Source organism: Hirundo rustica, chromosome 1 (genome assembly GCF_015227805.2).
Source record: "Hirundo rustica isolate bHirRus1 chromosome 1, bHirRus1.pri.v3, whole genome shotgun sequence".
NCBI classification, from domain to species: domain Eukaryota; kingdom Metazoa; phylum Chordata; class Aves; order Passeriformes; family Hirundinidae; genus Hirundo; species Hirundo rustica.
Genome location: NC_053450.1, coordinates 102,840,976 through 102,867,224, shown reverse-complemented (window position 1 = coordinate 102,867,224; position 26,249 = coordinate 102,840,976). Strand labels below are relative to the sequence as shown.

The 26,249-nt window shown below is 40.0% G+C and overlaps 1 protein-coding gene across 3 annotated transcripts in view; it reads left to right on the top strand.

Annotated features, from left to right (window-relative positions):
• Positions 1-26,249, top strand: part of GLI3 (GLI family zinc finger 3) — a 206,271-nt gene that overhangs the window by 119,955 nt on the left and 60,067 nt on the right. For 2 of the 3 annotated variants that reach the window (XM_040082894.2, XM_040082889.1), the window contains exons 6-7: positions 18,690-18,895; positions 23,742-23,888. In XM_040082894.2, the coding sequence (XP_039938828.1) occupies positions 18,690-18,895; positions 23,742-23,888 (353 nt within the window). The remainder of the gene's footprint in view (positions 1-18,689; positions 18,896-23,741; positions 23,889-26,249) is intronic. The other variant, XM_058423101.1, reaches the window with a different exon arrangement.

Below are 26,249 nucleotides of genomic sequence, written 5' to 3'. Positions count from 1 at the left end.
ATATGAGGAAGAGTAAGCAGGTAAATCTAAGGGAAGGTGCCCTGATGCTGCCCATATGCTTACAGCTGGGGGAGGCTGCCTTCACCAGGAGAAGTTGCAAGGTACAGCTGGTGTATTTTAGCTTCCTAGGATCAATGATATTCCAAGTTCCTTTTTTTTTTTCCTCCTAACTGCTGATTGAGACTAGCAAGTTTGGCAGTCTTATGCCCTGAAATGATGCACATGTGGATAACCATGCATGTGCCTAACATGAATGCCTTGAACAGATATTTTGAACTTTCTCAATGCTCTGGTACTAAACCAAAGCATGTGTTTTGCTTGCAGTCAGCTCCAAGTTGATAAAAAGGGAGTCCGATTCTAGGATATGTTATTTCATACCTAGTTTATGCACACATCAGTTACACAAGGATGAAAAGAGAAGCAAAGTCAGGCCTAGACACTCAGCTTTCATCATCATCTGATCTTGGACCATGCAGAAAAAAGGGGATGTCCAAATATGAAAGATGAAAGCGTATCCTTGATTATGAGAGAAACTGCTAGCCATACATTTGATAGGATGTTTACATTTTCCCAGCCTTGTCACTGACATTATGATTTTTCTTTTCATTTTAATTTCTAAGCTCTAACTTATTTTTTTGAATTGCAGTGTTTAAACCTCCTTAAATCTTTTACCTGCTGCTTTACCTCTGTACCTCTAAGCGGTAGACTTGGCAAGGAGTTTGTCAGCTTGTCGGAACATTAATTGATCCTTTCACAGTGGGAAGGAGAGCCCCACCCAGCATGAAAAATATCAGTCATTGAATTGCCTTTAATTACTTTGGGATTTGGAATGGGTTTTATGGTTAGCCAGGAGCTGCCAAAGAAGAAAGACTGGGAGGCTCTTGGGACATGAAAAGATGACTATAGTTACAGCTTTCCAAAATCATCCGTGAAAATACTTTCTTTAAACAGGAAGAAATCTTGTATTAAATGGGAGACACCCCAAGAAACCTGTCCCTGGAAGTGAAGTGCAGCATGAAAAATAAGCAGCTGCTAATAGCCTGGAGGACTTTTATAGCAAGTCTCTGAGAAGGAATCAGCATGGTCTGATGACTCGTTAAGGTTATTCAGAATTTGTTATGTGCCGGAGACATGCGTGTTGTAGGCTCTGCAAGCAGTGTGTATCCTTCTATTCTTAGTAATATTCAGGGACATAAAATACCAGGGCCAGATGCCCGCGCATAAAATTCAGCAGAACTTTAGTTTTCATTTATTGGTGGACCTTTTACAAAGCTTGGGAGTAGGAAGCTTTTGTCTAGGCTAAAACTATGATATCTCACTCAGTGTATAGTTTTGCATAATTTAAAATAGTGAATCAGGTTTTTGTTCAGCTGTTCATTCTTGTTTAGTGGTATTTACCTTAAAATTTGCAGATCATTAATTCTCCTTTGTAAGCTTTGTAATGCTTGCAGAGTAGCTTTAGAAACAGACTGTTTTTAAAAACTATCTGAAACTGCAAAAAGTTTGGAAAGCAAATTATTAGTGGCATATACTGAATTGCAGAAAAAGAGTATAGGTGTTTCTCTTAAATTTTTGATACTGAGCTACATTTTAAAGGAAAAAAAGTAGGTTAAAATGTGATTAAAAATAATTAAATATTTCTGATGTAGCTGTTTTACGTAAGTTCAGTTACCTTCATTTGTTTTGGTAAACTATAGTCTGGACTTACTGCACTGTCAGTTCATCTCTTCTCTACTTCTCAGTAATTTGCTCTCTGTCTTCTAGGAAAAAGCAGTATTTAGAAAAAGCTATCTTATATAATTTCTGCTGAGAAATAAAATCTAGATCAAATAAGAATTCACTACTAGAATCCCGTTTTAAGCCAGCACATTTATGTGAAAGTCAACAGAATTGCCTTTAAGCACCGGAGTACATTTGGTTCACATCAGTCATCTGTTTCTGTGGTGGATAATACCTTGTGACATAATAATTTTCTCTGGAGTAGATAATTGTAATGCCAAGGAACTACAGATTTATAAAGGAGAAACAATAGCAGCAGATAAATATTGTGTTAACAGAGGCTCTTTGTTCTTTTCATACAGGCAACTTGATTTCAGGCTGTCTGGGGAGGTTGCAGCAACTGAAATTATAGAAAAATTGGGGTGAGATTTTTAATGTCCAAGGAAAAGCTCGTAAAATGTAATGGTTTGTCTTGGTAGAAATCTTTGTTTCTGTTTGGTTTTTTTTGTTGTTTTGGTTGGTTGGTTGGTTTTGGTGTGGGTGTTTTTTTGGTTGTTTTTGGTTGTTTTTTAATGTTGAGAAAAGCACTTGAGTGGCCGCAGTCCCCAGCCCTAATGAACAATGCATGCCTCCAGTGGCTGGAAGCTTCAGCACTCCGGAACAGCAACGGCACACAGGGCATCCTCCTGGTGTGACACAGGGGGAGGAAAAACTGGGAAAAGCCCTCCAATGGTCTAAAAGGGATTGGTTCCCTCATCCCTACCTGAGACATAGAGATGCACAGGTTTATCTGGTGGAGCCCAGTTCAGCGAAAGGGATGCTTTAGGAGGTTTTTATGGATTATGTTGTTGCAGGGGAGCAGTTCCAAGGTTTATCAGCAGTAAGATGTCTATCAGCACTTGTCAGCTCTGCCACTTAGCTGATTTACCCCATCTGGGCAGTTAACAGTCCTTAGATGAATTCTTGTCTGCCAGTGAGAAGTGGTTCCCTAAGGCGGGCTTTCAAACCAGTGTGAAGTAAGGGATGATGGAAGTAAAAAGAATGGCCGGCAAAGTTATGCCTCAGGTCACTGTTCTGTGTAACATTTTTCTGTAGACTGAGGAATAACTAGACAGGATTTCAAGCTGTTTGGGTGCTTGCTGTGTGCAGATGTGTATACAAGTGTTCAAATTTGTGTGTGTGTGTACATGCATCCTCTTTACATAACAGGGCGCATACTTTTGCTTACATTTGTCATGGACTGAGTAATTTTAGATCTGTGCAGTTTAACGTAAGGAGCTACTCAGGGTCTGAGAATGATGGAAAATTAGAGGAGAAATGTTAACAAAGTGCTTAGAAAAAAATGTTCAATGACAAAACCTTTGAGAACGTGGATCGTTGCCTTAATTTAACATTTAAGCAAAAGTATATAGAATAGCTCAGTACTTGAGTTCTGCTGCTTGAAATTTCTATTACCTCATTCTGTTATCAATTGCAAAGAATGCAAGCTCTAAATATAGTGCACATTCAAAGGCTCTGAGCCTGTGGTTTCTTGGACAGAATTCCTGTGTTCTTTGTGCTGTAGTCAGCAGTATTAGTCGAGTGAGCAGATACTGACTGTGGTATTCACGTGCAGTGAACCAGAAGCAAGCCAACTCTATAGAGGCTGCTGTCAAACTTGTTGCAGTAGCCTGTGAGGTACTGGACTGTGACAGACTCCTTTTTTTTTCAGTACAGTTCTTCCACTCATGTTAAATCTCGGTTCAAAGAGAGCTGAAATGTTACAGTCTTAGTGTGGATTTTTCTTTTTTTCTTCTTTTTTAAAAATTTTTTATTTTTATTTTTTAATTTTTCTTTCTTTTTTAAAGTTCATCTGTGAGATTACTGTGTTGTGAGTTGGAAGTTCCCTAAAGTTAGAGTAGATATAAACTTCAAGAAATGTGAGTGATGAGTAGGATGCATTGTAGGAACACAGAGCATCTTTATCACACACTCCCACAATCTTTCCCTGACTTAAACTCCATCCTCCCCCAACAAAGACATCAAGTCTATAATCTTGGAGTACGGACTGAATGTAGTTGAGACTTATACTTTCCCAAAGGATGAAAAAACAGAAGTTAAATGACCGCCTTGTTTCCCTTTTTGGCACCACCTACTCATCCTGCTATATTTTATATATGTGTTTGTGTGTGTGTGTGTGTGTGTGTGTGTGTGTCTGTATTTGTTTACATATCTGTAGCAAAACACAGGCTGTTGAAGCTGTGCTTCTGAGATGCAGGAGACTGACTAGCTGTTCCTTGCATATTCTGTGTTGTGTGATGCTAGAAAAAAACCCCAACAATACCTTAATTTCACTGAAGGGGTTGTGTTTTGTGTTCAGTAGGAGTTTCATCACTGCAGCTCAGGCCATGCTGAGCTGTCATTGATGACTGATGTTATTGATTAATAGAAGAAACAATTGAAAGAAAAATGTTACTCTGTTTGATTTTTGCTTTTAGGATGCATGATCAAGAAATGGCTTGGGACCTTACTTCAGAGTAACATTTACATTGAAGCTGGGCCCTATGAAGTTGCCGCTAAAGAGCAGGTGCTTAATCCCTTCCAGCAACGAATGTGTAGGTGTGAATTTACAATAGATTACGACTGCATTTATAGTCAGCTTTATAGGTGCGTTGGTAATTTTCTGGAGACTCTGCGGAGGTCAGGCACAGAGGCAAAACATCCTGCAGCCCAAGAGTCAGGAGTACAAAGCTTCTGAAGGAATGAACTAGCCTATCATCTTCTTGAAAGCATTATTTATGAGGTGTTGTGAGCATTGGTGTTAAGGATCAACAGAAAATGAGGGAGTGTTTCACATAAGGGAGAATTTCTAAACGTATCAGATTTAAGTGGCTATCTCTTTAAAGATACACATCTTTCAGTCTTGTATCTCCTGGTGAAATTCAGCCTAGATTTATCATGCCTTTTCCACTGGCCCGTGGAAGAAAAGATTGATAGTCTAGTCCAGTTTATAGAGGCCACCAACAAAAAGAGCCCCATTTAACAACATTGTAGACAGATTTGGCAGAGAGAGCAGTAGCTGAATGACCAGGGGCAATCAGGTGTTCTCTGCTTTGCCCTGGAAGATCACTATCAGTGTATATCATCAAGGCAGTATCAAGAAAGCTTGTGTAGCCTGCCTCTGTCTTCGTTTACCTTGCTTGTTCCTTGGACTTCCATCCTGACACCTTTTCTGGGAACTGTGTTTCTACTCCTGTGATTAGATTGAATTGCAGAGATGCTGAGGCAGCAAATGTGTAGCTTGTGCAGGTGTCTTCCAAGCTGGCCAGGTTGTTCCCCTTAGGGGTTTCATTTACACACCCAGCTACCTACTCTGTTTAGAGAATTAATAATGCTTCCAGCATACAGATAATGCATTTACCTCAAAGATTTCAAAACTTAGTGTACTACTTTTCAAATATAAGTATGCAGCCAGAATATTAATTTCCTTTATTCTTGTTGTTCAAAGTTACAGCTTTGCTGGGGAAATGTTTTTTAATTCCAGTTTTTCACGCAAATAGAACAAGAATAGCAGTGCGAGGACTTCATCTCCTGTTTCTTTTGATGGCTATCGTGTTCCAGCCATTATAGAGTTACCATTTGTTAGGACTGACTTACACGCTGGACTACATAGCAGCAAAATGGCTTTCAGCGCTCACAGGAACAAAAAGCTGGCCTGGTGGAGACAAGACTTCTCAGCCTGGCATGAGAACTGGGTGTTTTCCTGATCTTCTCTTGTTGCACCTCAGCCAGCTCCCATACCTGGACCTTCGATACTGGCAGAGAAAGTACAAGAAGGGGCTGTTAGCAGAATATCTTTCTTCCCCCCTTGTACCTTAGCAGCATTCACCTTTGATGTAAGTGGTGCTTCATATATCTGTGAGTCCTACTGCCCTCATGATTGTTGGTGCTGATCTGTGACTTGGACACCTGCTGTTTGTGGAGGTGCTTGGAGGATGGGAGAAAGCCGTGCTTTCATAAGGTCACCTCTTGACTTCAGTCCTGGGTTCAGCATGAACGTGTACTGTACAGCTGATATTGTCACTCAAGTGCAATCTCAAAAGGCTTTTCTTTCCCAAATCATGTATTTGTCTAGGGGAAGGGAGGAAGAATGCATTTCAGAAAATAATCTCTGTGTTTTACACAGAAATATATATATATATATATATATATATATATATATATATATAATTTTATTCAGGAGTTTCTGTAGATTTGTATAAACTATTCTTTTTCCTGCTGCATGTAGTTTTAGATGAGAAATTCTAGCTAATATGCTGTTCAGTAACAGTCACTAATCCCTGTGAATATCAATTTTGGACTATCTGTTGATGTTAGTACAGAGGTTTGAAGCAAATCCAACCATACCTCAACAGAAATGATTAATGCTGAACCTTCATATCACTTTCATTTTGTCAGGACTGTAGCTCTGTAAAATTAGAATTTTAGTCAAAAGTTACCTTCACAACCAAATATGGGTAGCAACTACAATAGGAGAAGTATTCAGTCCCTGAATTTCTCTTTTGTTATTGCCAGCTTGGTTTTGTTTTAAACAATGAAGTGACTGTTTTATTATATAAAAGAATTAAATATTTCTTTCTTCCCTTAATCCCAGTTCTCTAATATTGTGAACGTGACTTACAGTAGGCACTGGAAATGAAAGAGTTTGTTTTGGTTTGGTTTTGAATTTGGGAAAAGAATGTTTCACAGAACAGATGTTGAGGACAGTGTTCACTTTCAGTAATGCGAGAAGCTTTTCAGGTGCTTTTCCAGGAGAAAGAACACCTGCCTTAATGGGAGGAAGGAGTTAAGGGAAGAAGAGAAGCTAAAATTTGCTGAAACAATAGTGTGCATAGCATTCTTAAGGTAGGGAGGGTTTAGAAAAATCATAAGTGAATGAATGAGATGAGGAGCAAGGTTCCAAAGTACTAAAAGTGATAAAAGCTTAATTCTTTAAAAATAAAAAAGCCATTAAATTATGAGAGTAATTACACATTAATTAAAAATACTGTTTTCCAAGAGAACAAAGTATTTGTTAAATTCATATATCAGTTGATTTCAAAATCTAATTTTACTGTCACGCCCATCACAAGAAAATCTTCCCATAAATTGCACGTGAGTTTTTTTGAGATTCGGGACAAGCCTCAAACTCTTCTTTCTGGTCAGATAATCCCCCTGGTGGATGCAGTAATCTGGTCCTCACACCATGGGAGTGGATCCTAATTAGCAGTGCTGTTTTTCCACGGGGAGTGTTGCTGCACACAGGAAGGAGTACTCTTTGCATGTGGCCTGCATCCTCTTCTCATCTGTGAATGGTAGAGAGAGAAGTGCGAAGTAATTGTAGAAACCATTTCTCTCTTAGCTTTGTACTATTTGGTTGTTTTTCTTCTTCTGCCTGTCATTCATGTATGGATGTAAGTGTACTTTCTCTGTCCTGCATAACGACATCAAGGTTATTTTTGAAGACATACAGGCGTTTTCTGAGTGTTTTTGAACCAGTTCAGTATTTACTGATATATTACTTTTATAGAGTTTGATGGTTTTTTTGTCATATGTGCCCACTGAAGTTTCAGTGTACTCAAGCATTAGAAAAGCCACTATTTGAGCGTCTTTGTTTTCTTTGTTGAGCTGTTTATTTTGCTTTCTTCCCACACAGTTCCCTGGCCTCGCTCTGACAACTGCTTTTCTGCATGAATTACATTCCTTGGGGCCTCAAGTCTCCTCATCTTCCAGTCGATTTGATTCCTGCCTGCGTGATTAGTCCTCTGCTCCAACACACAGTTGGTCTTTGCCAAGCAGGCTGCTTGCTAAGTGCCTTTAACACGAAGACCTAACTACATTTTTTAACCTCATTAGTGTGTAGGGCACTGCTTCATTCTGGCTTAATAACATGGCCACTATTGAATCATCACTTGCTCTAAAACAGGTTACAAAAAGGTTACCTAAGTTGTCTGTTTTTCTTTTTGTATGGCTGTGCTTTGGCTGGATAAGTTTCTTTCAGCTCATGTCCATTTTTTAGCATATAAGTTGCTTCTTTGAAAGGAGACCCATAGATTCTACTGTGGTAGATTTATGATAAGAAATTTTATATTTGTTCAAAAATAGACGCAGCACCTATTTGGAAATAGCAAAACTAAGTAATAAAACCAGCAAGAAAGTGTGGTTTTGGAAGAAAATGGGAAGAAGGCTTGGGGGAAAATTTCCTATTTGTTTCAGCTTCAGAATTATGAAGGCTTCATCCTCACCAGTTTAAACACAAGCTTTTCACTATAATGTTGGATTTACAGCAATGCAGCCACAGTTTGCATGGCTTCACTTTGTTTCATGGGTTCAATGTTTAGTTGAATATATTGCCACTAAAATTTCAGTTGCAGTTGTGTATAAACTTGAATGGAAAAGACATTCCCAGGCTTCCAAATGTTGTAAAGGCACCAGAAAAGTTTCTGGAGAAGACAGTATCGATGAGGAGTTGGGGGAAGAAAGGAGGCAGTGGGTCACATGCCACTTGTGATGGTGCGTTCGTGCAGTTGCATAGCACAGCCACTCAGAGGCTGAGACTTCATGATTAATGGTGTTTATTCTTGACAGAAGCCTCCTTTATTTATCTGCAATACAGTTTAGTGATTTTATCAGTCACCTGAATGAAAAATATTCAGTCATACCAATATTGCAGTGTAAATTGAGTAGAGTCACTTTTTATTATATCTTTCAGCCTTATCATCTGCACAGTAATTTTCTAGCAGGGGTTTGATATAGAAGGGCTGGATTTAGCTGTACTTGACACAAAGCCTCTTCAATTTCCTCTAAAAGTTCAGGCTACTCTTAGAAATGTGTATAAATATATATAAAAATATATATATAACCCTCTTATCCAAGCAATTTCAGTATTTGAAAGAATAAAGATAAAATTCGCAAACCTGGATGAGAGAAATGTTCCTATGAAAACATCTAATAGCTCTGAAACCACTGGTGAAATGCTCTTTAGTGTTTAAGCTTGTGGCTTAGTGCAGTTCTTTTTGCATGGCTACATAGTCTGACTTTCTTCTAATCAATCATCATCCAACTCCAATCAACATACAGGCAGAGCCTATCGTTCATCCTGGCTGTAATTTCAGAGTTGAGGACTATAATGGCCACATACAGCACATTAGTCACTGCGATAACAGCTAGTGGCACTCCTGAGGAAGGGGGAGGATGGGGAAGAAGAGGAATAAAATTCTTCTCATTCTCACAGCGCATTAGTGAAATACGAGCAAATGTTAAACAAATGTTTATTCAGTTAGCTGACTTAACAGCATTAAGTGTGAGAAAGCTTCTGACACTCCTTTGACCCACTTTGTCTGAGAGAGAAGCGGAGCGGCAGGGGAAGCAAGAAAGGGGTACATTAATGCCGTCCCGTTTTATATATGCCCACATACTCTTACGATGGTGCCTCTGGTTAAACACTGGAAGGGATGGCAGACTCTGCCTATAGCCTAGAGGAGGCTAAAATTTGAATAGCAAATGGGACCACCTTTAGGGCACTTGGAGAGAATTGCAGAGCAGAGAAGTTTGCTGTAGGGATGCAGTTGGTAATTTTGCTGCTCAGTCTGTTATTACTGACAACAAATAACAAGTTGGCTGTAGAGCGTTTAGATTTTCCTGCTGCACTTTTTGCTGCAGCATAGTTTGAAAAGGAAATAGTGTATGGAGGTCCATGGCAATCTTAATCAAATAACACTTTCTTGTCCTATGCATCTGTTTTGTATTCATGATAATGATTTCTGCATCAAATGCAGCATTGCTATATTATTCTCCATATATTAATGTACAAGTCAGTACGTAACATTTACAAGTCAGTAAACTTGGAACCAGCTGGACAGGGGAGGAAAAATTAACTGGCGCTGAGGTTGAGCTGTCCTATGAAGGTATGCGATCTTACAGTTCAGTGCAAGCTGAGCGAAACAAGGCAGAGCCTGGGTAAGGCTCTAGCAGAAGCAAGCAGTGGAAATCACATGTTAGCATTACTTTTATTTACTGTTTACATTACTGCAGCTCTGTGCAGGATCGGAGCTCTTCTCAGTGTTGGGCAAATACAAGGAGCTCTGCCAGGGAGAGCTCGAAGTCAGACCTCTTTGGCAGATGAACTTTGGTGTGTCAGCTCTGATGGCCTCAAGGTTTACCAGCTCCAGCTGTTTCCTCACCGTAGGGATTATCCCTTCTCCCTCAGCAGAACTGTGTGCCTTTGCCCCATTTACAGTCTCACAGCTTTGCTCTGGCTTCCTGAAGCCAGGCAGTGAAGTGGCCAGAGGCAGAGATGTTCTGCCTGGAGGGGGCACCAGCTGGGTACTTGGAGGCTTACACAGCTGCCACAGAATTTGCCAGATAACCTCTGGCAGAAGTCTAGAACAGGCAAGTGGCATTTGCAAGGAGTAGGTTTTTTTGGTTACTTTTCTGTATGTTTGCATCCTTTGTACAAGAAAAGAAATTGCCAAGTAAATCCATATAATCCTCCCCCAGTCACTGATTTCTTTGCAGCATCCTGAGAAGGATTTGGAGAAAGGAAAGCTGGGATGTTCTGTATTGCAAATGCCAAGTGAACAGTGTTTCTGAGCAGTGCCAGGAGGGAGCAACAATGGTGGGTGGATGGAAGGAAGAGGAAAAGGAGAGGCAGGTTGTTGTGGGGAGATACTTGCATGTGAGGAAGTGAACAAGAAGAGTGGACTTGATTTGAAAGATACTGTGAGACAGTAGATAGTTTTATCTACGTTTTTCATAACAAAGGAAATTAAGCAGTCAAAACTGTATCAGCATACCCATTTAAGAAATGCATGTCAAGACTCCAAGCCAAGACTATATCACCTGAAGCAGCCGTTGCTTGCTCTAGTCAGTACAGATGTTACTGTGGGCTAGAGGTCACCAGTGTTACAGCTGACCTTATGTAAACAGCATTCTGTTAAACAGCAGAATGAATATTCATTGCTTTTGATGGCATAAACTATTCTTGAGGAAATCCACAAGCTGATGGTTGGGTTATTTATAATCTTATAAGTAGAAGACAGGTATGTAAAAACCTGGGTCTATGTTCAGGCAGTCTGTCATTTGAAAAATAGGAGTTCAGTCACTGACTAAGGATTTAGTGCTTGATTAATGTAGTCAATTTTTAACTGTAACTACATGATGTTAACACTTCCCAAAGAAGGAAAGGGGAACCAGAGTAATATGCACATTTCCTGAACCATGAACATCACTTGTACAGTCATTTGTGTCTTTTTTTTTTCTTTTTCTGCAATGATGCCTTTTAATTTTATATGGGAGAAACTTTTTATTCTAACCCCAGGTGAAGTTATTTGTGTATTTTAGGAATTTATGTACCAAAACTGCACACATTTTGTAAGGCCTTGTCCTTGCCTCAGTGAGAAAATATTCATAACATAGGACCTCTTGATATGACCTTCCCACTGTAGATACTGAATATTTTCCAAGTGCTTTACCACAGTTTTGAAGATGGGAGAAGAGTGGTTCAGGAAGACAACAAACCCGTACAAGGTAGACAACAGATAAATGATAGAAACCAAACCAGAGCCTGTCTACCTTAAACCCTGAACTACATAGGCATAGACTCACTCATGATTTATTTGAACATGTATCTGGTGAATAAAAGATTGCTACCAAATCAGATTCTGTGACTTAATTCCCTATGCCAACTACAGTTCCATTGTGAATTTTGGAGGAAAAGTGAGCAAATACTCACTAGGTGTTGAAACATAGAAACTGAGACAGGAAATCAAGAGGGGTTTTTTGTATTAGGACTTTAAAAACATGCTCATGTTCTCCTTTTTCTGTATTTCCATAATTTAGAAAATATAGTTAACAATGCTTTCTCTTCTGCAGCGCTTGAGCTGTTTTATATGAATTGTGCTCTGACATTTTCATGTATTCAAATAATTCTTTAAATGTTCATAATTACTTGCTTAGTTTTCCAACTAAAACTATTTGAAGCTGGAATTTCTGGAAAAAAAATAAGTATTAAAAATTATAATATTGATTTCCCATAGTATGTATTTATAGGTTTGATTGTTTGCCAGTTCAGTGAGAAGTGACAAGAAAAAAGGAATGTGGATTGCATTTTAAAAATGCTTAGTGCTGGCCTCAATCTCCTTACATTGAAATCTCAGAGCTCAACTTCATTAATATAAAAACCTTTTATTAGCCAGTTGTTGTCTGCTGGTGCTGAAAGGTCAGTCTGTACAAGCAACTATGGTATTAAATAAACAATAGAAATTTAACATGGGTGATATTACCAAAGGAATTGAGCCACATGCTTTAGAATAGGAGTCACCACATACCAACAAAGTCTTTGTTCATCTTCCAGATTCTACTAGAAATAAGTGTTCATGTTTTGTGGGCAGACATCAGAAGGTTATCGCAGAAAAAAAAAAAAAAAAAAAAAAAAAAAAAAAAAAAAAAGTGGCATAGGAAGTTTAATGAGTTTAATATTTTTCAATTCTCCCAGCAGGTATCAGAATTGAACAGGTATCAGAGAAACTGTGGATATCATTGGTATGAGAGTTACGCCATCAGTGCTTTCTCCAGCATTGAATAACATACTGTTAAATGATTAAATATTGAGGTTTGAACTTTGACACGTTCATAATATAACAAGATGGATGAAAAGGCAATAATAAATTAGGTTATGTTACAATATTTCATCCCATTTTGTTGACAAGCTTTGTTCTGTGAGATAGATTATTGTTCCATCTGTAACCTCAACTCAGTGTCATATTTACAATGTTATAGTTAAGGATCACTTGCTGTTCTCAATATAAATGTATTTTTCAACAGATTCATAAAAGAGCCATTTAAAATTTTATCAGGACAAAACTTGGCATTAAAATTTCCAGTCCTGGAGTTATAGTTTCCTTTAAAATCAGAAAGAGCTTAAATCACCATGGTTTTGGTTTTTTTTAAAGATAGGGTGTGCTTATAAGAGGGTTTTGTCCAAGCACAGCTTAAAGTTATTTGGAAACCATTTATGGCAGATCTCTTAACACCAAACCAACCTCAAAAACAGTAGTCCAAATTTTCCTGTGGCACACATCTTTGTGGCTGTTCTGAGTGGCTTTACATCTGCTTCCAGAAAACATTGTTACTGAAGAGTGCCTGTGACAAATGTGGGGGACAATTTGCAGTGTGTTGGTGTTTTCAAATGTACTAAAACAGTTGAAGCACTCCAAAGCCAGTAAGTACCCTGAGGCCACTAATTGGTTATCATTGTCTTGAGTGGCCTCACCAGAGACCTCTACCAACACCTCATGCATCCAGGAACTCCCTTCTCAGCTGAGCTGCCTGACCTGGGTTGTAAGTAGTGTCAATTTCTGGTCCTGTTTCTGGCTGAGCTCAAGATCTGCACTGTAGGAATCTGTTCTGGATAGAGCCCTCTAAACCATGGTGGAACTTGTCTCATGACCTGTCTTTGTCCTTGTCTCCTTCTGCTCTTGACTGGCACAACCCAGGCCTGGTTTGTCACTTTGCCTTGCCTCAGACTGCTGATTGACTGTGTTAGTAGCACCTGGCTGTGGTCACTCACATCTGGTGGCATGGAGCACATTGTCTGTGTGTGGCTCCTGACTGGCCTTTTCTTAGGGAGCAGTTGGCCTTTGCTGCTCCCCAGCACTCTGAACTGGGTCTCTTTTTCTTTCCCCCACCCCCCCCCCCACCTCCTCCACCCCCCCCCCCCCCTCCCCCCTCAATTTCTTACTCAGTTACATGCATGAATCCACATAAGATAGTGTCATGGACTTCAGGCTCATCCTCTAATCCCATCAGTAGAGCATTGTGGTTGAAAGGACCCACAGTCAACAAGCTCTGTGCTGCTTACCTACCACCTACCCAGGGACTTTCACCTCTAGTCATAGCCAGGCAGCAATATTTCACCTTAAGTTAGCTGTTCCATTAGTACAAAAGAAAGGAGTAGGATTTGAATTTGGGCAGTCCAGTCTTCCTCTTTGTAAAACTGGCTAATGTTTAAGTACAAAAAACAGCCTAAAGTATGTGGTAGGAGTACCCATATCTCAGTTTTTTCTGCTGATGGAAAGAATGTGTGATCCTTTAATACTAGGTAATGATCTGTGCATACAGATAATTTTGGAATACGTATGACTTGCTCATGCTTGCCTCATCAACTCTCAGATTCCCTTTATCTTTCTTCACCAGTTAAAAAAGGGCTGTATGGGCTGAAAAGGGGATTGCATTTGATTCAGTTTTTGTGGTGGTTAAAATCCAAACCTGCTGCTAGTTAGTCTTGTGCAGAGTTCATCTATTGCATAATAGCAATAGCCACATAACCACAAAACAAAATTACACATTTTCATGAGTAATAACTGAAATCCTATAGGTAGCTCACCTGTGGTTCAGCAGTGGTCAGAAAAAACCTGATTTTTAAAAAAGCAGCTTCACACATGCTGTGATTTTCCCTCCAATTGACGCTGTTCACAGCTGCTGAACTGGTGTGACTGTGTAAGTTTTTAAGACTGTGCAGACACCTCTGTGACAATTCATAAAAATAGCGTCATAATAGGAAAAAAATATACCTGTTCACCCTTACCTTGATCTCCCTGTCTCAGTATGCATGTCCCATTCATGAGCGGAGTAGTTGAGATTCCCCAGACCATCAGAGGTGGGACAGGAAGAAGCTGGCAGGCTAGATATGGGTGGGGAGTGGGAAGTCCTGTGTTAGATATGGAAGCTGTATGGCACTCAGTGATATTTCAACACCTTAGCAGTGAACAGGAAAGCCTTCTAGACTGAAAAGAGGAGATGCCTTCACAGCTAACCCTGTTCTCTGTTCTTTGTCATTTATGTCGGGGTTGTAGATTTAATCAAGGTTACTGAGCAAATAATAAAATCATCCTAATGTGCCAGGTTAAAAATTAGTGGTGAAACACCGCCACAAGATCTCTTTTACCCACAAACCTGGAGACCTTCAACTCTTGAAAGTGTGATCAGCTTTGTATGAAATTTGAATTGAGTGTGCAGGGTCTCTAGAACTAGACACAGAGGTCCTGATCCAGAAAAGAGCATGTATTTGCTTTGCTCTTAAGTGGTCTGAATATGTTGCATAACAGAATTTGCCCTGCACAGGAAAAGATGCAGGGCAAATTCTGCCATCCCATGGTTTATGGGTGAGGCATAAATTGTCAAGCAGTATCACTGAAAATCTCCTTGCCTCTTCTCATGTTGAAGCCTCATTGCATCCCATAAAGGAGCCTCAGACCCAAGGCAGAACAACCATTCAACAGGATGCACAGCTAGGTTGCAGGATACTGGGCTGAAGGATCCTGAGTTTGAAGGAGGGTCCCCAGCTTCTTTCCCTGCTCATGACAGCAGAGTTGGACTGGATGACCTGTGAAAGCACCTTCCAATCTAAACCATTATATTAATCTATACACGTGAAATAAAAATTATGGGGATGGACTGCCACCCACTTGATTTGTTTGTCACTGAATGAGTATCTGCAGAGCTGTACTGTTTACAGGACAAAATACATTCTTTATTGGTACACAATGAGGTTGCAAAGCAGCAAGGTCTTTGGCAGCACCCTTTCGAAAACATGCATTTTAGTTTGAAGGAGGGAGCTAATACTTGTGAAAGATGTTCACAGTGAAGTTTAGTCACAGAGGGAAAGGAAGGATATGTTACATTTATTGGAAAAAAACCCAGGATGATTCAAATCGTGGGAATGAGAGCAGATGAAGAAGGCACAAGGGAAAATGGGTCTGTAGGGAAAGGAGGATCTGGGAACACAGAGGAGTTAGAGAAGTACAGACTGAAAGTGAGCACAGAAGTTAGCAGCATGTTAAAATCAGATGCTTGAGAGAAATTAGGAAGCATCAGAGTCCAGAGCTAGGAATTCTTTGTGGAATCTGATGACTTCTTACTTCTGCCTCAGATAATACTGTTTATATGCCTGCTGTTGATTGATGTTACCCAAGTCAGTGTCCTTTCCCTAGCGTCCGAGGAAAACTGAGGAGGTCAAAAGAGGAGAAAATGAGGCAGGGCTGAGGAAAAGAGTGGCTGAGTCCTGGTGTCCTTGAATGGCTCTTGTTGGATCTGGAGGGAGAAGCTGACAGCCTGGCTCTTAATCTTGCTCCTGCCGCAGCATTTGGCTGTTTGCCAGCTGGAGAGTGAATCACTGAGGCCAATACAGACTTTGAGCCTTCTTGCATAAGCATTTAAAGAGTTTTCTGATCATTATGCACCAGATAAGATCAGGGCCCCAGCCTGCCTGCATGCTCTTCGTGTTTCTTATGATGAGTTGGAATCATATTTTAAAAAAAATCCCTTGTAAAATTACATCCAAACTTAGTTTCTTCGTTACTCTTGTATTAAATTTGCTGTGCTATTGTATTTTCCTCACTGACAGGATAGGAAGTTCACTCTGTAATGTGATACTCAGCTGTAGTACTTTTGCTTCCTACATCACTGTGATTTTTAAAGCTCTTGCCTACCAAACTGGGCTTCATAGGGAATCAGGAGACAACGAATACTTCGTGCCTGGTGGAGTTTCATAATACCAAGATAAAAGATGCACTTCCAGTGTAAAACAAAAGTACTTTAGAACTATGCAGACAAAAAGTTCTCTGAGGAAAGGAGATGTCTGGTTTGCACGGTGGTGGAAAGTGGCTTCTAGGTTCAGGTTCTCAGTGCACTTCAGATATGGTGAAGGTATGCTAGTGAGTGGCTTAGCTTTATGTGGGTCACTTGCTTTGGTGCCAGAGGAGTGACTGCACTGTTGGTGCCTGCTGCTAGCACAAAATGCAGCTCTCTAACAAACTTTGGAGCTAGGAGGTATTTTCATACAGGAAGGCTAAACAGGCTTACCTTACAGAAAACTGTTGGAGGGCAAGAAACACAAAAAAGGTCAAATAGGGAAGGGAAAAGAGGGAGAAAAACACATCAGGAGAAATCTTTATTCCTCACATTTTACAAGCCCTCATGGATTTAGTGGCAGGGAAGCTGGCGTCATGTTAGGAATTTGTGACTTTGATCACTGTCTCACTCATGTGCTAGTATTTCCGAGCTCATGGCAGGGCAGAATTGGCTCCTATGTAAGATTATGTTCTGTTGGCCTTTTAGGTGATGACATCTACCTCCATTGATCATGATATGTGTATGTTAAAGGGGAAAAAAAACCCAAAACATTTCTTGTTTGATTATTCTTTGTAAGCCAACAACATCAAAGGAACAGGCTGCCCTCACTGGTCTCATAGCTGCTGCCTGTGTCTGTGCTGTATATATGCTAAATTAATTAGAAAAACACAGACAAAAAGGCATTTAGTTTGGGTCAGCCAGTTGGACTACAGCAATGCGTGACAGGCTTAATCACTGTCTTTTGCCAAAGGGCAGGTTGGCAAGGGCAGGCACTCCAACCCCTTCTGATGAAATTTGAACATTTTCCAGTGCCTTTGGAGTTGGGATGCTGTGAGGGAAAAGTCTCCAAGCAGAGCCCAGACACTGTTGTATCGACAGGGTGGGATGATGGAGAGGGTTACGGTGGGTTATTTATTTTCTGTCAGCTGTGAAGTCAGCTTTCAGCCTTTGTTCATCACACATAGCATGAGAGGGCACCAAGCTTTCCCTTCACAAAAATGACGTAGTTAATTAATGGGGCCATATTAAAAAACATTGGTCACTGGCACCATACTAAAAACACATATGCATCAGTCTTTCTTCCTCTGTTAAGTTTTGTGCATTTTTCATGGGAAGGGACAGCAACAAAAAAAAAACGCTCCAAAGGACCCATCTGTCTTAATGGCTTACAAAGTTTGGGACTCCTGAAGCGATCTCTGTATAAACATGCTATCATGTACTTCCAGAAAGAGTGAGCTGGCTAATGAAGGGCATGGGTGCAATGTGGCTCTCAAAGCTCCTTTTTCAGTACCCATGTGGTTTTGAAGATGTAAATGATTCTGTATCTCAGTATGTATTTGTCCTGGTTTGGGGCAAATTTTGGAGAAAACCTCCGAATGAGGTCCCTCTGGAAAAGCAAACCCAAATGGCTCCTCCCCCAGCTGGTCTGGGAAAAAATCTCCTTAGAGAAAAATGGAAAAAATTTATTTCTTTAACAAACAAAGTGCTCACAAGCACAAAAAATGAATAATACGAAACAATAAAACCTTTCGTCACTCTGAGGTGAGATGGCAAACTCAGAAAGTGCTTGGGGGTGTAGCTCAGCTTGCTCAGTCTCCTGTCAGTCCCTCTGGCACTGGAAAAATGCCCAGGTCCAGGCCCCGGTGGGCCACAGGCATGAGATCCCAGTGTCTCTCTGGGTTTTTCAATCCAGGGCAGATTCAAACAGTCCTAAGAGAAAGGAAAAAAAAAAAAAATAGTCCAGGGAACTTCTCTGCCTCAGCTAGCCAAGAGCTAACTAAAAGCAAAGGAGATCTCTGTCCCACTGTCTGTCTGTGCTACAGACAACACAGTCCAGGAACAGAATGTGTAGGAGTGAGTGCAGTTTCTGAAAACAAACTGCACGTGTTTCTTTCTCCCACTGACTCTCGGAACCAGTCTTAAAGCATAAACAGAACAGGCAACTGGGGATACATGCATCATAAAGTCACCCTAGGACAGTATTTCATATTCCAGTAAGAATTACTGTGTAATGCAGTGTGCATATTTTGCACTAATTGAAGTGATTTTCTCCTTAACTCCTTGGGGAAAGGGTATTGAAGGGTTTAAAGATTAAACCAAATATAAAATCATGTTAAAATTGATCAGAGAAATGTTGCTAATAATGGGGACAGAGGAGAATTAATTTCCCATCCTTTTTCTTTCCAGGCATTTGACTTCAGTACATGTGCAACCTAGCTGTTATTCTTCAAGAAACAAGTGTGTTGCCTTTATAGTATTTTTTTTAAAAATTGTATAGATAACCTGGCTGGTTTTGTTTTTCTTCCTTTTGTTTCTTCCAGGCCTTCTGCCTTATCTAGTAGCCCAACATACTCAGAGCTTCCATTCCTTAGAATTTCCCCGCACCGAAATCCTGCTGCAACATCAGAGTCTCCCTTCAGCACCCCTCACCCATACATTAACCCCTACATGGACTACATCAGGTCCCTGCACAGCAGCCCGTCCCTCTCCATGATCTCGGCAGCCCGTGGACTCAGCCCAACAGACGGTGGGTTAAGACAGGCTTCCTGTTTTCTGTCATTGTAACAACTTAAGTTATATTAATCTTGTCAACATTGTTCCCCCTTGTTCAAAGCAGCTTCACCAGGTTTGTCAGACATATTCATTATGTCATAAATGTTTCAATACTTCATCAGCCGATCATGGCTCATTTGTACATCTCACAAATGTTGAAACTTCAGGGAGAAGAAAAAAAAAGCTGTCTCATTCAAAATTTATGCTGGAAGGGTGGTGTATTCTTGTGATATATTTTGTTTGTGGGGCTGACATGGGTTGTAATTGTGATCTCCCAAAAAAATCCATTGTATCTGCACTGAATTGAGACAGAATCTTCATGAGTGCACATCAGTGTGTAACCATGGAGTTCTTCAGGCACAAAAGGCTTGTTAATTAAAATAGCGTTTTTCAATCATATAAAGCATGCACTGACTAGTTACATTTAGTCAATAGTTCTGTTAAGTTCTGTTATTTCAGTTTATCCTAGCCAGCAATATGGCCAAATGAAATTATGTTTACGTAGAAGTGGCTGATGATCAAGATTGTCCCTTTTAATCTAGATGGTGGACAATGTACTTGAAATTCAGTGCTTTAGGTCTTGATGTGACCATGACTTTTATTTTCCAGTCTGTTTGGGCCGAACTGAACTCCTGTAATCACCCTTGTCATTACTCTAGCACATTTCCTATTCATTTCAGTGGGGATTTTGCCGAAGTGAGCCATCAACAGAGTTGCAAAAAAATGCTGTCTTGTTAATAGTAGGTTTTTCAAGAGTGGGTAAACATAAGCAGTTTGGCATTTCAAAATTGTGGCATTTGCTGAAGGGAACTAAAATATAACATACTCAGAATCAACTACGTAGAGAAAGGTAATTAAACTGGTACTTAGACTATGGGAAAGATCTTCCCAGTGAATTCAGAAACTTACCAGAGTTAAACTGCCTTTAGCTGAATTTGAAAAATGAGCGGTGCACCCTATCCAAATGGATAACTAATTAATCCTCGTTTATAAGAATATATACCTTTACAGTTAATCCATTAGTTATGGGCACATATTCTTATGAGAATAAATTTTAATGACCTATTGTCAGTCAAGGTATATGGCATGCACATAGGGCTTTCCTAGCAGCACTTTGGATGTTGCATGAATTCTTGCTAATTCTGCCCTTTTTGTTTTAGCAGAAGTATTTTTTTTTAAAAACATACTTTGCAGAAAAAATTTGAATGGTCGGAAAGGCAAGTTTTGACTTCAGAAGCTTTGGAGCTTTAGATACAGGACAAAAATGACAGAGCTATAATGTAATGGCATATATTGGGAAGACTTGCAGTGTGCATTTGGGCTTTTCTCAAGAGCTAATATGCAGAATATACCTTGCTGTCCTCAATAGTCTTCAGGACCCATTCCTGTAGAATTTCATTTAAGCTTAAGATATGTTCTAGTGGGACACAAAGGAACGTGTGAAGGAAACTGCCTATCTCCACCTCTGACATTAAGCTGTATACAGTCTTGGTCTCAGGTGTACCACACTGAATTCACTTGCAAAGATGTAGGCACATAGGATTGTCTGAACAAGCACCCAAATAACACTCTAGAAACATCCAGAGATGTCACAGGGTAGAATTTGGTTTCAGATTCTGGCACCTGAATGTAGATCTGTACAGTATAGAAGTGTGTGATCTTGCTGTGTTGTTCTGCCATTGTAGTCCAGTGACTTGTAGGTAGTGAAGCCTCGAGGAACTATTCAGTTCCCCAGCAAATGGACACTTGGAGTGTTAGCAGTTGAGTCTGGAGTGCTGTCATAATTATGATGGTGCTAGGATTCATCTGTCTATGGTGCAGGTGTTTGGTGTCAGTTCAGGTCTGTGAAATACCCTGCCTCAGCCCCACCTGCCACCTCTTTCGACAGTTTTCTCCTGCCAGCCTATGTAGCTTGGATACTCCCAGGCTTTCAGGTGGTATGAGACACTCAGGTGTGGACAGTACAGCTGAGTATACTCTGTCTTAATGCTCATCCCCTGAGCTTTGATTGCTGGTTGTATACGCAGCCTTAATCTGTTAGAAGAACATGCTATATTTACTAGCTTAAGAATCTCTTGTCGGGTTTTAAACAAATACATGTTACTTCACGCTTCCTGTAGGCTCACAGCTCATCTTTGATCAGTTACCACAGCCCTGGTGTTGCGCATCATCCAATGAAAATACAGTCACTTGATTAAGGCATTGAAGATATCTCAGTCAAACAGCATGCTGTTGAGAAGTTGCAAGTTTGTTCCCTGGAATCCATAGTCCGTTGTATGATCAGTCAGGTATACAATGAAATACCTTTTTCAGATATGGGTTCCTGGGATCAGAGAATCTGAATCACGGCTTGAGCGCTTTGAGAATGCAAACCACTCTTGCAGTTTGAAGGGATACATGCACATGATGTACTAGTAGCATAAGGGACGCCGTGGCTTAAGCGGTATAGTATTTGAACTGTGAAAACTTGGAAGTTGTTACTGTTCTACTGAAAGTCATAGCGAGATTTCTCTTGCTACCCTGATTGCTTTAGGACAGTTAGATAATTAGATGGGTGTACTATTGGGCTCAGTCTGTTGACTCACAGATCGGGGGATGGCCAGGAGCCAGAACAAATCTGGAACATAACTCTTGTCACTTCTCCTTAGCCAGCAGATTTAGTGGGTCAGGGGTGGCTGAGGACTTCTCCGAGGATTTCTTGCAGGGGTAAGGATGGAATTGCTGATGTGTGTAGAGGAGAGTGCTCAAATGAAGCTCAGCTGCGCCTGTGGTGCAGAAGCTAATGCCTCTGCTTATAGAAAAATAGGAACAAAGCTGAAGCTACCCGGAAATAAACAGAAAAAAATTCAGGTCTTCCCATTTACCCTTCATTTACCGTTCATGCAATACATCATTTAGTAGGCTAATTTTTTATGTTTGAGGAAGGTAATCTTTTAAGAGCAGCAGAGCATTTCTTGGCATGTGGAACATCTAGTAATGCAATAATGTGTTCACTGTGTTTCCTGCAGCAGTTAATTTTAAAGTTTGCAGCCAATGTTATTGTTAGTTAACCCAGACACTTAGTCAGAAAGCTCAGGGGGTATTTTCAGTCTGTCTGGAAACACACCATGGTTGCCTACTACTGCAAAACTTTAAAATCAGTGATTCAGTGTAAGTTACCCATCTGTTAAAATTCGGTCTGAATATTTTCTTTACCATTTCACAGAAAGTACACAGATTATATTTAATTGTGAAATCAAATTGTAATTTGGAAAAAATACCAGCAACCTTTAATTTATCTCAGTTCATTTTTTGCCATTTCTATTCTTGTTTGACATATTTCTATTTTCACATCCCTTTCTTACATGTTATATTTAACATTTTAACATCAAAAGCACATTCTTTCATTTTAGTTGGTAGTAATAGAAGCAGATAATAAACTTCAGCAATCTGTTGCTGAATAATTTCTCCAAATTCCAATGCCTTTTTTAATATTCAAAAGAACATTAAAAGTGGAAATCTTGATTATTTGTTTCTAACGTTTGCATTTAGGATCTGATTTTCTAATGAAAATATAAATTATCTTTTTAGTAGCTCTGTGTAGGTAACACAATATTCAAAGAATTTCAGCCTAAAATTTTGTTTTTATTCACGATTCAGCTGCTGAGATTAAAGAAAAACCTCATTAAATGAAATGAAAGAATATAAAAATAATCTGGTATACCAGCTTGGGTTGCAGCCCATTAATCTAAAGAACTTTTAAGTGTCTTAGGCAAGCTTGCCTACCATCTTGTGGTGACCAGAGTGTAAACTGTTTTGCAGGTAGAGGGAGAGGGAGAGACCAGAGGCAATGGCTGTTCGCCTCAGGTTTCATGGCAGGTCAGGGTCAGGATCAAGGAGAAGGAGCCCAGCTTATTTTATGAGTACATCTTACACAAGTTTGTGAAATTACCCTCTACCTTCAGTAGCATCTGAAGCCTGCTGAGAGGAGTTGATCTTAAAGTGATGTCTGCTTTTGTATTTATCTGGGGTGTTTCCCATTAGTTGAAGGCCTGCTTGAAAATTGGAAGGGAACAGGAAGCTCTCGTTATTTTTACATGAGAAAGCAGCTGATACAAGTCATCATTGGAGGACTGCATCATGATAACCTCCCTGATGGGATGTAGAGTCTATTCAGTCTGTGGTTTTGACTCTGCAAACAGGCTTGTGTGTGTCAAGTACATTTATACATGAACGTTGAAGGATGGGATGGTCAAATTTATTGGCTTCAGTCTGTCCTCCTGAAAAACTGATGCTGTGCTTTTCATGGACAGCTATTGTTTGTCCTGGAATCATGCTTTACCCCTGTTTACTCCTAAGCATAGACACAGAGGGACATGGTGAAGGGATAATCTTCTAGTCCCCTAAGTAGAGACTCCAGAGACCTGAATGCTTATGGAAATTCGGCCATACTGTTACCTTAGAGACAGATTCCTTTGGGCCAGGGATGAGGTAAATGTGAATAAAATGCTATGAGGGTTCTCCTGCTTTTTTATGTCACTAAATAAATCATACTAGTTTCCATTGCTGTCAGCCTGTCACTTTTTGAGTCACTTAATAATAAATACAAAAATATGAGATCACCAAGCTCATTAATATTTTATGTCTTGCTGTTTTTTTGAATATATCTTTACAGTACCATTCGTTGAAATATATTGACCAGTGGTGGCATACTGCAGATGTTGCATTACATTAAAAAATAAACAAGCTGTTTTAATAGCCAAAGAAACCAGCCATGTGATAAAACTTTCCTTCTTGTTTATCTTGCGTCATTAACAGTACTTTTATGTTGTTTTTTTTAGCTCCACACGCTGGCGTCAGTCCAGCTGAATATTATCATCAGATGGCTCTGTTGGCAGGCCAGCGCAGCCCGTATGCAGACATCATTCCTTCAGCTGCCACTGCAGGAGCCGGGGCTCTTCATATGGAGTATCTTCATGCCATGGATAGTGAGTGATATTTTCTAGAAATATAGACGGTCCTGCAAAGGGAACCATGTGGGTTATTTGTGGTCTGACCCAAAAGGTCTCTCTGCTGACAGAGAAGTGGAAGTCGACATAAGCCTCCTCCTGAGGTTGGAGGGCCAGAGAATTGATTGCCAAATGCACAAGGGTTATGTCAAGCCTAAAAGTAAACATTGAAAGAAAGTAGGGAGAAGAGCAGGACTGCTCCTGAAAACAGGTTATAAATTTTATTTCTAGCAGGGCTTGAGTGCTTTTGAAAATGTCCTTTTCTATTTGCAATCAGTAACTCACTTTCATAGTTAGGTTGAGTATTTCCCAGATGAGTTCTCTGTTAACAGAAAGTTTACATCTGTTTTTCTGTTATGAGAGCATGCCCTGCACCTTTCGGAGAGTGCTAGCTGCGCTTACAAGTTGTGTATCATAGACTGATAGACCAACAACCACTTGTAAAGTGAAGCAGTTTGCTGAATTCTCAAGGATCTTGACTTAGTTTTCCATACTATTTCCATAATATTAAGAGCCTTCTTTATCCACTCAGCGTCTTTCAGTTCTCCAGTCTGTCTCTCTTTCTCTGTTGGAGGAGGAACAGAGGACCCTATTGCAAACTGCTTGCTACTGTTTCTTTTGATCAACCAGAAGGGATTATGCAAGTGTCTTGGTTTGAAAGACAGTTGTCTGCCGAGGAAAGCTAGAGCCTCCCTTGGAATGGAGAATGTAAACCCCCTTCCCTCCAAATTATTATAATTTTACAATTAGGGGCTTTCAGGCAAAGATATGGGAATAGGAGTAACAGTTCTTTATTAGGAATATATATATTAAAAAAAACCAACAACAACAAAACAAAACAAAGCAAAAAAAAAGAAAGAAAGAAAGAAAGAAACAAAAAACACCAAACAAAACAAACAAAAAACCCCCAACCAACCAACCAAAAACACGCACACAAAAAAAACAAACGAAAAACCAACCAACCAACCAATCAAAAACAACAAAAAACCCAAGCAAGGAAACAAACACAAATCCTAGGAAAAACCCTGAGAGGGTCAGGGATATGGCCTGTCACCCTGGTAGTCAGGGTGTTGGAAGCAGTCCAAATAAATCCTCCTGGAGTAACAGATGTGGTTCTGTGGAGTAGAGATGGTCCTGTAGAAAGTCCAGTGGTGACAAGATGGGTCCAGTCTTCCTCTGGGAATCCAGTGGAAAAACCAGATACCTTGTGTCCTTCAGTCCCAGTTTTTATCTAGCTGGGAACAGCTGGCTCCTCCCCCACTGTGTGGAGTATCTCACAATGGGATGATGGAATGTGTCATGTCATTGGTGGGCCCTAATGGCCCATTATCAGAAAATGTCCCCTTGGAGGATGGAGGGTTGGTAAAAGAGACAAGAAACACTGCCTCACCTGGTTTTAATGGCTGGGCCATTATAAGAAGGCATCCGCCCCTCTCCCCCCTGGAGTTGCAAGAAAAGGATAAAACATCTCCCAAAAAACAGTTTTCAACAGATGAAATAGAATACACATTTTTAGGTTACATAATCCAATACAGCAGAGCATGCCCCTTGAGTCATAGATGCTTTTCAGGATGTACTCTATTCCTTCTAAAGAGGGCAGTAAAAACTGGTGGCAAGAAAAGGGGGTGATATTGACTTTTGCTTGGTAGTAAAGACCAATACAATAGTGTTAGACAATCTTATTTTCCTGTAGAATTTTAAACTTTTTGTGTACATGCAATTTCTTCTTCCTGCTGTTGGTTGCACACCATAGTTGGTGATCTCAAGGAGCGTGGGTGTTAGGAGGTTTACCTCTGGAACACATGGGACTACAGGAACATAAATAGCTAGCCCTGCAGAACACATGCCTTGGAGTGTGAAGTACTTGACTGACCAATAATTTTTATAAGAATCAGGCAAGACAGATAGTTGTGAAACTGTGAGAAAGCTTTTTTCATTCTGTTTCCTTGCTAATGAAGGATTTTTAAAATTCATTTTCTATTATCAGTCTCACTGCACCAGCAGCATGCATAAAGATTTTGCAGTAACATACCTTGAGCACACTGCAGAAATGCAGTAAACTCAAACAAGTGTTTGGACTTAAACCAGAAATTAATGTGCAGACTTCAGTACTTGAAAGCTTAAGAATATTATACTTCCTGTGCCAGAAGACTTGAGAAAAACAGAAGACATTGCAGTACTCATACAAATAATGGCATTTACAGAAGGATCTTCGTGTGTCAGTAGAGACTGTGTATGCTGCAATCCACATAGCATTGCATCTTTTGCATCCCTAGAATGTTACCACTTCTTACTTAACAAGAAATGTTTTGACCTTTGCCCATAATTTCAGCCCAGTCA